This window comes from Schistocerca americana, chromosome 8, assembly GCF_021461395.2.
Source record: "Schistocerca americana isolate TAMUIC-IGC-003095 chromosome 8, iqSchAmer2.1, whole genome shotgun sequence".
Lineage (NCBI taxonomy): Eukaryota > Metazoa > Arthropoda > Insecta > Orthoptera > Acrididae > Schistocerca > Schistocerca americana.
This window is the reverse complement of record NC_060126.1, coordinates 461842020-461856846: the sequence shown is the minus strand read 5'-3', so window position 1 is coordinate 461856846 and position 14827 is coordinate 461842020. Positions and strand designations below refer to the sequence as shown.

At 39.7% G+C, this 14827-nt stretch overlaps 1 protein-coding gene across 1 annotated transcript in view; it reads left to right on the top strand.

Moving 5' to 3' along the window:
• LOC124545342 (phosphoglycerate kinase) overlaps positions 1–8474 on the top strand; it is a 51458-nt gene extending 42984 nt beyond the window's left edge. Inside the window, exon 8 of the mRNA XM_047124241.1 lies at positions 8183–8474. Coding sequence (XP_046980197.1) covers positions 8183–8223 — 41 coding nt within the window. The 3' untranslated portion in view covers positions 8224–8474. The remainder of the gene's footprint in view (positions 1–8182) is intronic.
• The last annotated feature ends 6353 nt before the right edge of the window (positions 8475–14827 follow it).

Here is a 14827-nt window from a genome sequence, read left to right as displayed (position 1 = left end):
TGAAGATGTAGATCCAATAACTGACAGAGGTTCTGTATTGATTTGTGTAGAAAAGAATTTACAGAAGCTGTTAGTTACAACAAAGATTTGGTTGATAGTTTACATTCTGAGGTATCAAGGAATGGTCAGTTTGTCCATGGAGAAAAGTGTTGGGATGATGGGAAAGGGAGGAAGTAAATTGTAGAGAGAAACAAAGACATAATTGTAGTGAGCAATAGAGGTTGAAGTAGTTCTGCAGAGGTAAAGATGCTTTCACAAGATAGATTGGCATGGAGGGCTGTTTCAAACCAATCTTTGGACCAACAAGGAGGAGGATGACAAAGAACAAGAGACACTGTGACAGGAAACCTAAGTTAGTCAGTCTGGCAGAAATCTTCAATTGTCATGTCTTAATTTCTTCATTGTAGGTTCATCATTGTGAATGGTTTGCACTGTTATCGTGTTTCATGATTGCATCTTCAGATCCCATTTGTACAAAAATCTTTATTGCATTTCAGTGCATTTAATACAACTCTCGCACAGAGATTCATTACAGAAGAGTGTTTCTTTGCAACTCTGTTATTAGTGTAGGATGAGAACTACTTTCTCAGATGAGTTTTAGGACTTGACTGTGAATGTTTCAACAGTTAACTCTATTCTAATATATTCTCTCTGTGTGGGTTTTAGCAGTTGATTGGAGATAGTAGGTTGTCATCTGGGGATACCAGTACCAGAATTTCGTGTAGCATAAGAAAACAAACTAGGACAGTATTTTGAAAAGGATAGACTGCTGCTCACCATATAGTGGAGATGTTGAGTCGCAGGTGGGCGCAACAAAAAGAATACTAAACAAGTGAGCTTTCAGCCAAAAGACCTTATTCTGACTCAGACAAAACGCACTCTTGCACACACGCATACGCGCGTGCGCCCACACACACAACCACTGCCTCTGTCTGATGAGGCCAGACTGCAAGCAACAATACTTGATGGGAGAAGCTGCAGTGTGGTTGGTGAGGGTAAGGAGGAGGTTGGGGTAGGGAGGGAAAGCAGGGTAGGGGTGGAGGATGGTAAAGTGCTGGCTGTGGGAGCATGCGGGGTCGAGGTGGGGAGAGAGTAGGGAAGCTAAGCACAGCCAGGAGGTAAGATGGGGTGGGGGGGGGGGGGGGGGAGAGGGAGGATAGAAAGACAGTAGGTGCATTGATGGAATAGAAGGCTGTGTAGTGCTAAGAGTGGGAACAGGGAAGGGGATAGTAGATGAAGAACAGGGACTATTGAAGGTTGAGGGCAGGAGAGTTACAGAAATGTTGGATATATTGCAGGGAGAGTTCCCACTTGTACTATTCAGATGGCACAGGCTGTGAAGCAGTCATTGAAATGAGTAATGTTGTTTTGGGACATTGTGTTGGACAGCATGCTCAGCAACTGGGTGGTCCTGCTGTTTCTGGGCCACAGTTTGCCGGTGGCAATTCATGTGGACAGACAGCTTGTTGGTTGTTGTGCCCATGTGCAATGCAACACTGTGGTTGCAGCTTAGCTTGTAGATCATGTGATTGGTTTCATGAGTAGTCCTGGCTTTGAAAGGATAGGCAACACTTGTGACTGGATTGGAATAAGTGGTGGGAGGATGTATGGGACAGGTCTTGCAGCTAGGTTTATTACAGAAATATGTGCCATGAAGCAAAAGGTTGGGAGCAGGGGTATGCTGGAAAGAATGAGGATATTGTGTAGGCTCAGTGGGTGGTGGAATACCCCTATAGGAGGGATGGGAAGGATAGTGGGTAGGACATCCCTCATATCACGGCACAGTGAGAGGTAGCTGAAACACTGGCAGTGAATGTGATTCAGTTGCTCTAGCCCTGGGTGGTACTGACTCACGAGGGGAATGCTCCTCTATGACTGGATGGTGGAAATTTGGGAGGTGGTGAGTGATTGGAGAGACAAGGCACAGGAGATCTGTTTTTGTACAAAGTTAGGAGGGTAATTACAGTATGTGAAGGCCTCAGTGAGACACTAGGTGTATTTTGATGGCCACGTGTGGCTAGTAGGCTGTATGGAATGGGTGTGCAATGGGTGGCAACTGTTGACACAGAGAATTTGCTGGTGGTTTGTAGGTTTGATATGGATTGGTAGGTTTCATATGGGCAGAGATACTGATATAGCTGTATTTGAGGAAGAGCTAAACATCTAGGAAGGGGGCTTGTTGTGTTGAGGAGGACCAGCTGAATTGAATGGGGAAGGTGGTGTTAAGGTTCTGGAGGAATGTGGATAGTGTGTCCTCACCCGTGATCCAGATCATGAAGATATCATCAGTTAATGTGAGCCAGGTGAAGGATTCCGGATTCTGGCTGAGTAGGAAGGATTCCTCTATACCACCCATGAACAGGTTGCCATTGGGTGGTATCACGATGGTGCCCCATGCTGCAGTACCCCAGGTTTGTTTGTAGGTGATGCTTTCGAAGGAGAAGTAAATGTGGGTGAGGATGTAGTTGATCATGGTAACCAGGAAGGAGGTTGTAGGTTTAGAATCCTTCAGGTGTTGGGCAAGGTAGTGTTCAAAAGCAGAGCTAGTTACATGGCTGCTTTCACAGTGGCCTGGCCCCTGATGGACTAGGATAAGCCTGTGACAGGATTGGAATAGTAAATGCTGGGTGGGTGGATTGGGCAGGTTTTGCACCTGGGCATTCCACTGGCATATGTTCTTTGTGGTAAGGGGCTGGGATTGGGAGTGGCATAGGGATGGTCTAGGATGTTGTGGAGGTTGGGTGGTCGACAGAAGATGACTTTAGGAGGGATGGAAGTATCTCTAGTAGGATGTCCCTCATTTCAAGGCATGATGATTGGTAATCAAAGCTCTGGCAAGGATGTGGTTCACTTGTTCCAATCCAGCATGGTACTGAGTGATGGAGATACTCTTTTGTGGCTGGTTATTGGGATGGTGGGAGGATGGTGGTTGTGAGGGGTATACAATTTCAAACAAACAATAATGATTTGTAAACATTAATGGTCAAACACTTAAGTTAACACAGTCTAAAATTTCTTGCAGTCCAGCTGGATGAAAAATTAAAATGGAGTCAACATGTAGCTAAACTGATCAACAAGCTTAGTTCAGCTTGGTTTGTTCTTAGAACTACCACTCATTGTGTTGTCTAAAGAGAAGGGGCCTGCTTAATTTTGCATACTGTCGCTCCTTATTGCATTGTGGAATTGTCTTCTGGAGCGGTGCAACCAAATTAAATGAAGTATTTATCAGAAGCAGAAACAGTTATAACATTGTGTAACGTAGATAACCAAACATCTTGTGGGTCTCTTTATCTTGGAATTCTTAGTCACTTTCCATCATAATTAACTGCTTATTGATTTTTTTTGTTGCTGATGATAATCAGTTTCAGTTGAACTGTAGTTTTTGCACGGTTAAAATAAGGCACAAAAATGATTTTCATGTATGTTTTGCCTCCCTGTCTGTGGTTCACAGTGGAGTTATGTACTATGGTGCAAAGGTATTCAACAAGCTCCCTTTTTCCATATTTTTCTTTCTTCTACACACACACACACACACACACACACACACACACACACACACACACACACACAATTTGCCTGTATGTTCTGGCTAATCTCAGAAACTACTGTAGGAATTTTTATATGGTTCTCACAAATACATAGACTGCTTAATGAGGAAGGTTTTCAAATATAAATATAAACATTTCAAGCAAAAGGGCTGAACTATGATGATTGTCAATTAAGTTGTGCTTCCTGAGAACTTTCCTGCAGTGCACTGCTTTAATTATTTGTCATGAGAGTGATGATATTCAGTTACCTACCATTGTTCTCTGAATTTTAATAACAACTCCACACAGTGGTGTGTAAACAAACTTACCTCTATGCCAGACAAGTTGTCTGGCAGTACACACGTTGTGCTACCCTTAAAAACCTGGGGTGGGTTGCTAGTCTAACATAAAGCAAGATATTAGGACTTCCAATCAGTTCAGAAGAAAATTAAAGCTGTTCTTCCTACAAATTATATGAATAAGTAGATTCAAAAATTGAAAAGTTATGTTAGCTACAAGGCAAGTAGCATTGTTCATTGTAAATCTGCTTTACAAATAGTAATGTACTGTGAACTGTACTCAACTTACATAAGTGGGTAACTATGTTCTTTGAAAAATATTAATGTAATAAAGTAAATATTCAGCTTCTAGTAGGAGATAAAGTGCAGTTATTTAGTATAAATGAGTTAACAGCTTTTTTCAAAGTAGCAGCTCCCTTGCTAAATTATTTGATCAAATTTAGCTGGCATAATCACGAAAAATATGCAGTGCTTCCTAACAACAAATTGCCTCCTATGAGCTTGACGTGACAGCTGTTTACATTAGATTCATTTGAGCAGTTGCGGGCGGGCTCTTGCGCGTGCGCAGTTGAGTCGCGTGTGACTAGTACCTTCTCCCGCTTCTGGCTACAGATGTGTGGCTTGGCGTCACTGTCTAAATTGCTACTGTTCAGAAATCGTAGATCCGGGGCTGATGCACAGAGCAGTCTGAATAGAAGTGGGGAGGTAGGTAGTCTCCATGTGACCTATATTTACGTTTAGTGATTTTGCTGTTTCCTCTTCGGTTATTGCTCTCACTTTAAGTGAAAACAAAAAGGATTTCTGTGGCCGGTAGCTATCAAATGAATTAAAATACGTTCGCATAATTACATAAGGCTAAAATATGTTGTTAGTTTCAGGTTTTATTTCCACCTTTCTGACAGTCAAGCATTAATCGCCTTGCAGAACAATGACGTCTGTTTGCTAAAGAGATTTGGCTTTTATTAATCTTTTGCGCTGAGGCAGTCAATGTATTTGAAACGAAGTGTTTAATTTCACACTATTGGCTAGTTTCAACTGTTCGCTGCATTCCAAGTGCCCATTTTCCATCTTCTAGCTCGTATGGCGTTATGCCATAATAATGAACCAAACATGAGATAGTAGAGTACTGGTAGTCAAGAAAATGTACATCCGAATCTGGACGTTCGATTGTGTACTTTAAGCCGAATTATGCATTTTAGTATGGTTCGTGAAATTCCGATGCTCCTGAAGTCTCCTTTGATGTCTTGTTTCTTTTATGACATAATGCAAGATCTTTTAATGTTTTACATGTACGAACATGCGGGCTTCCTGCGTCATCGTAGCTGCGCAGGCGCAGTGACGCCTGTTATCTGGCGCTCTCACGGGAAAATTTGCAAATGATGGTTTGAAAAGCGTTACTTTCAAAGTAAATTTCCTTTTACGCAAGATGAACTATGTGCGAGAACGTACGATGAATTTCTTAAATTACAGAGCGTTTGACTCTCATTCAAAAATCAACTCTTTGAGGACGACCATCTAGAAGAATTTTGAGCCAGAAGATCAGACATTTACGTCGTTATTAAAAATTTTACTGGCACGTTGTGTGATATTTCTTAAAGTGTAACGTGCGCAAAAAGATCAGCATTATATGTGGAAGCTTAGCTTCTCTTGCAGCTTCGTAATCTTAGAGACGAATGTTATATGTGAAAGCTTTGTTTCTCTTGTAGCAACACTGTCTATTAATTTCCACCATTAACTTTTCTTTTTTGTGTGTTCGCGCTACTTAAGAGTGATCTTGCTATTGGTTGACTACATCACGTGTCCTATGCTGTCATTAGCTGGTGAGATCACGTGACATGAGCTATGACTGGCTCACAAAAGTGCATCGCAATCTCGATTTCATTGCTTCAGAAAGTAACATGCAGTGTTTCGTGGAATTGGAATTTATACCTCCGTAACACGAAAAAATGCAGCACACATGTTGCTGCACATCAAAGATATTTCCAAAACGTGCTTATTTCCCCCCTGGGTTTCATTTTCTAAAGTGCCGGCAAATTCTACGTCTGTGTAGAAAACCATAAACATTCTAAGGATTGATAAGTTTTACAGTGCCGAGGAAAAGTATACTGTCACTTAACATGGAAAAAGTGTATTTTAAACTGGGAGAAAGTGTATTTTCAACCGGGAAATCCGGGAGAAATTGGGGAATTTTTTTTCCTTGTCCATGTATACACCCTGTGGTAGGAAGTGTCATAGAATGGACATCATTTCAGAACATATTTTAGGAAGTCATAGCCTTGTTGAAGTAAAACCTCAGGCATTTCACAAACACTAACACCTCAATCCATGAACTTATTACACCACCCAAACCACACACTCCCACCTCCCACATTCTACCTTGTTCCTAAGCTCCAAAAACTCAATCACCCCAGCAATCCCTGTGCATGACACTAGTTGTTTCTGCACCCTAAAACAAAGCCCTGGCAATACCATAGTTGCTGGCTTCAAAGCACCCACTGAACGTATATCTGCCTTAGTTGAGCAACACATGCAACCTATAGTACAAAGACTTCCTTCGTGCATTAAAGACGCCAACCATTTCCCAGATCATCTAAAATGTGTGCCCATCCTGCTCCCATCGCACACCTTGCTGTTCATCATTGATGCCACCTCCCTCTATACCAACATCCCCATGTACATGGTGTTTCTGCCTGCTGCTGAACATTACTTCAACCTGCACCAGCCGGATTCCAAACATGACACCCTTCCTGCTCACCTTAACCAACTTTATACTTAACAGTTTACCTTTGACTGGCACACAAACAAATCAGGAGTGCTGCCATGGGTACCAGGATGTTTTCTTCCATTGCCACCCTTTCCATGGGTCACTTGGAGGGGGCTTTCCCTGGTTTGTGTTAGATACATTGATGACATCATTGCCATATGGACTCAAGGTGAGGCTGACCTGTTAAATTGTTTAGAATCTCTAAATACATTCTCTTGATGAAATTTCATGTGGTCCTATTCCAGGTCCCATTCCACTTTCCTTGATGTTGATCACTTCCTCACTGAGGGTCAGCTCACACTTTTGTTCAAATTAAACTTTCTAAAAAACAACATACTTACATTTTGAGAGCTGCCATCCTTTCCATGTCAAATGTCTCCTCTCCCCAATACAACTTTAGCATTTAAAGCAAACATATTATTTGTTCAGATTCAGATGTTTTACAATAATACACCACCATTCTCACCTCAGCCTTCACTGGGCTTAATTACCCCACAAGCCTAGATCATAAGCAGATTTGCCGGGCCATCATGTGCAATACTGGTGCTGCTGATTCCTCTAAAATACAACTCAGAAACACACCTCTTGTCACTCAGTACTATCCTGGTCTTGAATGTGTTAATCAGCTTCTTCAACAGGGCTATAATTTTCTAAAATCATACCCTGAAATGACATCCATTCTGTCAGAGACTTTGTGCACCACTTAGAATAGCTTTTTGTGGTCCCCAGTCTCTGCAGTATCATGGTAAGACTCTGTGCTGCTTCTGCACCCATTTCCCCACTGTTATGGTTCCTGCCCCTGTGACTTTCCCTGCTGTAAGACTTGTCCTATGCACCATCTTACTGGCATTTATACCAGCCATGTAACTGGCAAAACATACACTATCACAAGGAGAGTAACCTGTGAAACGACACATGTGGTGGACCAGCTGTGTTACGTAAACACGTTTGGCCTTCTACTTTGGTATGACTACCACAATTAGGATTAATGGGCATAAGCAGAGGGTGTGTACACAGGCAGCACCATATCCCGTTGCAGAGCGTGTGCTGTTGCACAGCGTGTGCCGTTTGGTTTGTCCACTACCTCGCTTTCCAGTACTAGTTTTTGAAAGCTCTGCACATGGGAATTGGTGTTAAAACATGTTCTTGTTTCTCACCATTCACCTGGGCTTAATTTACCTTCATTACTTCAGTCTCAGCATTTTTTCTCAGAAACTCAAGCTCTTATTAACTCTTGCACAGTGTTTTGTCAGTAGTATCTGTCTTACTTATTACTCCATCTTCAATCTTTAAGCTCTCAGGTATTCAAATCTCGGGCTTCAGGGCGACTTTTCCATAATTTTCCCTTTTCCTGAATCTCGCCATCCTTTTCCCTCATCGCTGTTCCTTATTTTTCAACCCTTCCACCAGGAAGAGGAGCCACTGACTTCGAAAGGTTGCACATATCATTAACTTGTGTTTGTGTTTTCTCCTGCTGCCATTTGGTGAATAGATGTTTTTGTCTTTCCTATTATATTTTCAAAAATTTATAATTGTTGTTGATATGCTAAGCCTCAATTATGCATTTATGAGGCTTTCATTTCTCGTTACAGGTAAAGTTCTTCCTGGTGTAGCTGCTCTTTCAGATGCGTAACTTTGTAAACTGCCAGGTATTATATGGATGGATGTTAATGTCTGTGACTGACTGGATATGTCTGTCATAAAGTGAGTTACATGAGCAGTCTTAACTGTTGTCATAAATTGTTCTTCATAGGAGCATATACAATGACCTTTAAATGTTCAAAAAGAATCGTAAAAGAGAATCTTAGTGTATGTGTTGTGTTTGTGTCAAATTTTAAGTTATTAAATAAAACTGATGTTATAGAAATAAATGAAATAACTATCTTTAGAGGCACTTCAATTGCACCTTTCCCTGTATGTGTAAGTTGTTACAAGTAACTTAAAATTAGCAGAAACTGCATTTGTACTGAGTACTATAAACATTAGTTGAATATGTTGAAACCTATTATATAAGGGCAATTAATATGGATTGCTTGCATATTTTTTTTAAAATTAAAAATGAGTTGAGCTCTTTAAAATACAAACATGAATACCATATTACAACCCACAAATTGTAATAAGTTATGAATACGGAGAGGAAAAAATCTCTTTATTTTATGGCCAATTTTTGTGTTATTTTCACAGAATTTTGGTATTAGTTCCTGGTTTATTTTTGAAGAACCATATACTTTTTATTTAGTTTTATTTCATTGTTTTACAGTGTTATGCTGAAAATGATAAAAAACCTATCAGTTACTTCATAATTATTTGCACTGTATCACATATGATTACATTACTGAAAAGAAAGTAAATTCATTAAGATGACTAAATCTAATCAATTAAAGAAGAAAGTAATCTGCAACTGTGCACTTGAAAGTTTTTCAAAAGATAGCATTGCCATAGCACCAAAGTTATCTTCTGACACTTTATGCTGTTGATCTGTCAATACTTAATTACAGTTTGAAAAACAGCCATAACACTCTTGACAGTGCCCACATGGACATGCTTTTCCACTAAATTGTGAAAGACTTTAGACTTGTTTAGAATATGTGGCTGAGACGTCCCATTCCAGTTTCACACAAGACTTTGCATTATCAGCATAAGAAATGGCTCTGAGCACTGTGAGACTTAACAGCTATGGTCATCAGTCTCAGCATAAGACACTTCATCATTATTGTGCTGTGATGGAAACAAGAACCTAGCGCTTTGATCATTAGGGTTGTTAGCCTAGTTTTTAAGGTGCAACCTAGTGGGTTTCAATTTTTTTTCTTTACCTCAGCCTGACATATTCATCCCTCTATGCCTCAAACTTGGTTTCATAACAACTCCTGTTTCAACAATAATGAAACAAACTAACATGGAACAGAAGTAATAGTTTTGTATGGTGATGTCACATTTCCCAATATTTTTCTGGAATAAATTGTGCGAAAGAAGATGCATTTTTGAAAGATTTATAATGTGGTGCATCAGTTATATTTTAAAGTATGTAAACATAAATAGAAAAACCACCAAATACAGAATGTGTCCTGTGATATGAGTAGTTGACAGAAGCAAATGGAGTAGACACAATGTTCAGTTATTTATTTCCAAACCTGATTTGTCATAGTTGGTGATTGCTTTTATATGTATACTTATGAACCATGAAAATATGGAGTTGATGGATTGTATTGCAGATGTCTGAAAAACACTTCATTTTTTGAATTATTTGTTGTGCATAAGTGTCTGGGAAACGTGACATCAATCAAAACTGATATGGGAATGGTGTTCATTATAAGTAGGGTATTTTTGCTTCAGATTACATCTAGAGCCATAGTTCTTTATGTGGTAAACTGTCATTTCAATATCACCTGTAAGCTCACATCCTTGAGAAAATGATAAAAAACCAGTCAACTGTCAATACCTATCAGTTACTAAAACTGCTGCCTTCAAATTTACAGCGCCCTTACACTAGAATGTATAGCTTGGGAAATTTCACATTATTTCATAAAAAAACTGCTGATTTTTTGTTACAATGGAAAAACTCTTGGTTTCACATTATTGCTAATGCAAAATTTTCATCTCTCTAGTTATGAAGGCTGCATGTCAGTTAACTGCATTTGTTTTGCGAAAAGCAGCTCACTAAGACGTAAAACATTTCTCTGTCCAATTATTTGTTGCCAAATGGAAACACCGAGCGAGGTGGCGCAGTGGTTAGCACACTGGACTCGCATTCGGGAGGACGACGGTTCAATCCTGTCTCCGGCCATCCTGATTTAGGTTTTCTGTGATTTCCCTAAATCGTTTCAGGCGAATGCCGAGATGGTTCCTTTGAAAGGGCACGGCCGATTTCCTTCCCAATCCTTCCCTAACCCGAGCTTGCGCTCCGTCTCTAATGACCTCGTTGTTGACGGGACGTTAAACACTAACCACCATCACCACTGCCAAATGGAAAACAGTGTTCATCTTGAGCCCCCTATATGAAGACAAAGGTTGATGGCAAGAAACTTTTGTGAACAATAGCTCTGCTCTACAAATAAGCAGAAATTACTGAAAAAGTAAAACATTCTTGAAAAGCAGTTGCAAAATTTGAGTAATTCAGAATTAAGACAGATTAGGAGACCTGTTATACATTTAGACAACTTTTGTGCATTTGTGACAGATAGTGTATTGTGATTTGTGGAAGAAGATTGAAAGTTCTTTCACTGTATTTTTTTTTGTGTGTGGTTTTTTAAATCAGTCTATTGCAGACTATGGGTTTTCACTAAGTGTATTGGTAAAAATTAAACCTGTGGCAAATCAAGAGATTATCAGAATTATATGAACTATGCAAACATCATTTATGAGGGGCTCTGACTCAAGATTCAAATGCTTGGTATGCCCCTTATCATTACATTCAACATAATCCTGAGTCACTTTGCTTCATAAAGATTTAGGCTGGTAGGCTTCATATACACAGAATTAAGGTGGTCATCACATAGAGAAATCAACATAAAGAATGGGAGCATATAATGTGGTAAAGGTGAAAGAGAATTTTATGAGAGGAGAGAATTCAAACGATTACTGAAGACTGAATACGGGAAAAAAAGAAAAAGATCAATTTTTGTTTAAAAGTAAAACCTACAAGGCATCAAGGATGCTCGCTCAAAATAGTTTGTGCACTTCTTGCAAGACATCAGTAATTACTGTAGGAAGCTGCAGCACCCTGTGGTTGTAGCAAAAGGATCATGACCAGTGTTTTGTGAGCTGCTTCAGCAGATGAGCAGAATTATGCCAAGGTGCTGTATTTAACATGTTCAGTTCTCAGTTTTACGAAACCAATGTGTGTTACATTAATCCTGCATTGTACTTCCATAATATTTCCAGCCAACTTCCATTTAAATATCTTACTAGTCCTTGTGCTATTTTATCCTGCTCGCAGTAGGGAAAGTATCTTAAGAATGTGGAGTAATCCCAAGTGTACCACAGGGAGAGAGATTGGGTCCACTTTGGTTGTTGTTGTATGTAAGTGATTTGCTTCCATAGAACCAAAAAGGAAAAAAATATATTTTTGCTGAAAATTCAAGTATTATCAAGCCCAGTGGAAAACATCAGCACTTGGAAATGTAAATTATATTTTCTTGAAAATTAATAACTAGTTCCATACAAATGGACTGTTGCTGAACTTGCATGAAACACAGTACAGTAACTCTGTATTGCACAAGGGCTGACGACAACATTTAGAAATAATACTGGAGGGTAATCATTTAATCAGACAAAATATTTTAGTTGCGTAGGTGTTTCTGTTTGTAAGTACCGTAACTGCAACTAACATATTACACCTGAGCTCTGCAAGAATATCAGATTGTTTGCAGGATCACTGTAATTGAGACACTGCAGTATGGCTGTCTCCTAGCTGAGGATATAGGGCATATTATAAAGACAGTTCCATATCTCACTTGGCTACAGCTAAGCAGTGATCAGTGGCTATGAAGCCAGCATTAAGAGTGCTTCCGTGTGTGTGTGTGTGTGTGTGTGTGTGTGTGTGTGTGTGTGTGTGTGTTTTTACTGACTAAGACTGTGGCCAAAGGCTGGATGTAAGTGTCTTTCAATCGTTCCTGTCTGCAACATGACATGTCTCCTTTACGGTAAGTAGCAATCTGTCTTTTTCTACAGTGTATTAAGAGAATTGGCTCGGTGGGTGTGATGGTTGCAGTGCACTTTTTTGCTTTCAGAGTTCATCATTCAGGATCAGTTATGGGTGGGGTACAGGGACAGTCAAAGAGCTAAAGATATTAAGCATTAATAAGTAAAAAGGGTAAAAATCAAACACATAACCAGTATACATTACCACCAGTATACATTACCTTAGTGCATTAAGTAAAACCAATATCGCAACCATATTAAGTTTTGCCTATCATGACGACACTGTGAAACAGTCTGCTTATTTTTGTAGTATTGTAGCACATTGATAAAATTTTGCATGAGCCACCACTGCTGCCAGCTCCAACAGTTGCATCTGTCGTTGCAAAGGTGAGTCACCCCTACAGCAATACATCAGCCAAGGTAAAACCAGAAAGCACCACAATGAAGTAATCTGATGTTCATGTAAGCACCCTCCTCAACTGGAGACACAGGCAAACACAAAAACTCAGCCAAGTCTTGTGACTGCCCCAAAATCCCCCCCTTAAAAAGTAAATACATAGTACAAGGAAGCCAAAAGCCTGAAAAGTCTACACAGAAAACATCGTCACACCTGACTGGGGGATAACTGATGACCCAGAAGACTACTCATCAGATGATGAAATGGCCTTCAAAGTATGCTGTAATTAACAAAGAAAGCTGACAGAAATCACCATAAGTTTCTTCCATCCCAAGGGCAAAAGAAGAAAGCCCCTTGTAACAAATTTAATTTTATTTTTGTAGTCATCTGAGGCATTACAATTTTTAAGTGTTACATATGAAACAAATTGTTAGTTGCTGTGACATTACATGTCAGTATTTTAATAATACCAATAGTTATAACCCATTCACATCATTAAAGGAAAGTTTAAACATTGGAAAATGCAGGAGGGAATGTTACAATATAACGAAAAGGTTAGTTGCTACTAAACATACAGCAGCCATACAATGGGGAAGGCACAACCAAAAGACTGCCACACAGTTAGCTTTTGGTCAACAAGGCCTTTGTCAAAATTAGCCAACACACACACACACACACACACACACACACACACACACACACACACAGAGAGAGAGAGAGAGAGAGAGAGAGAGAGAGAGAGAGCGCGCGAGGACAGCGTCTGGCAGCTGGAGCACTGGGTCCAGGTCGTGTGTGTGTGTGTGTGTGTGTGTGTGTGTGTGTGTGTGTGTGTGTGTGTGTGGTGTCAAAATTCGACAAAGGCCTTGTTGGCCAAAAGCTAATTGTGTGACAGTCTTTTCGTTGTTCCTTTCTGCGACTCAGCATCTCCTCTGCACAGTGAGTAGCAACTATCCTTTTCATTATACTGTTAAAGGAAAGTTTGTGTTATAGTACTGCTCACTGATGTTACCTGCTAATTCTTCAAATACAGTAATAAACAAATCACCCATGCCATATTCGAGGCCTTAATTAAAAATTCATCAGTTTCATGAAAGTAAATCAGGTAGCTCACCGATACAGAGGTGAGTCATTAAAGACTTTGATATATTTTTTAAATTCTGTATGGTATGTGGTAAAGTGGCAGACTACAACTAGGATTTTGTCACTTATCACTTTTTTCATCTCTGGCAATGTTAGTTGATGCAAAAAATGCCAAGTTGCACATTGGTTCAGAATCAGTGTTAAACTGTAGGTACTCTTATAACTGGCTGCATTAGCCAGTTCGAAGGCCATAGGAAGGCAGCAGCATACCTCCTCCAACAGGACCAGGTCTATTGAAGCTCTGTGGTGTTCAAAACAACCTTGGGATTGATGAATGCGGTGTGCATTACACACAAGAAGATATGATGGTAGAACATAATATTTAGTTTTCTGAATCAATGTCTACAATGGCCTGTTGGTGCCAGGCTGCAAATTATCCTCTTTGCCTTACTTTGTAATTTCAGTACCTTTGTTTCCCCCTCCTTTTGTATGGTCCCCAGAATGGTACCATATGCAATGACTAAATGTGTTCTTGTCTTCAGGCTGAAGGATTAATTGCTGCAGCTCCCCTCTCTAGTCTATCCCATTCATGCCTCTTCAGCTCAGTATAACTACTGGAACTTACAGCTGTTTGAATCTACTTACCATACTCGTGCCATGTCTCCCTCTACAATTTTTATCCCCCTTCCCCATACTTCCCTCCATTCCTTGCTGCTGTCATATCAAGTGATAGTTTCTTTTAGTAAAATTATGCCACATACTGCATTTCTTTTCCCCAGTTCATTTCAGAACCACCACATTTGTTATTTGATGTACCCATATAATATTTAGTGTTTGTCTATAGAACCACATTTAAAAATCTTCTATTGTCGTCTTGCCTGAACTGATGAACATCCACATTTCACTTTCATACAAAGCCACACTTTAGACAGATATCTTCAAAAAATACTTCGCAGTGGTTAAATTGATATTAGATGTTTACAAATTCTTTTTCAGAAATGCTTTTCTTGCTATTGTCAGTCTGTATTTAAAACCCCTCTACTTCAGAAATTCAGTTGTTCTGCTGCCAAATAGCAAAAATAATGTACTACTTTTACTGTTTCATTTTCTACCACAATTT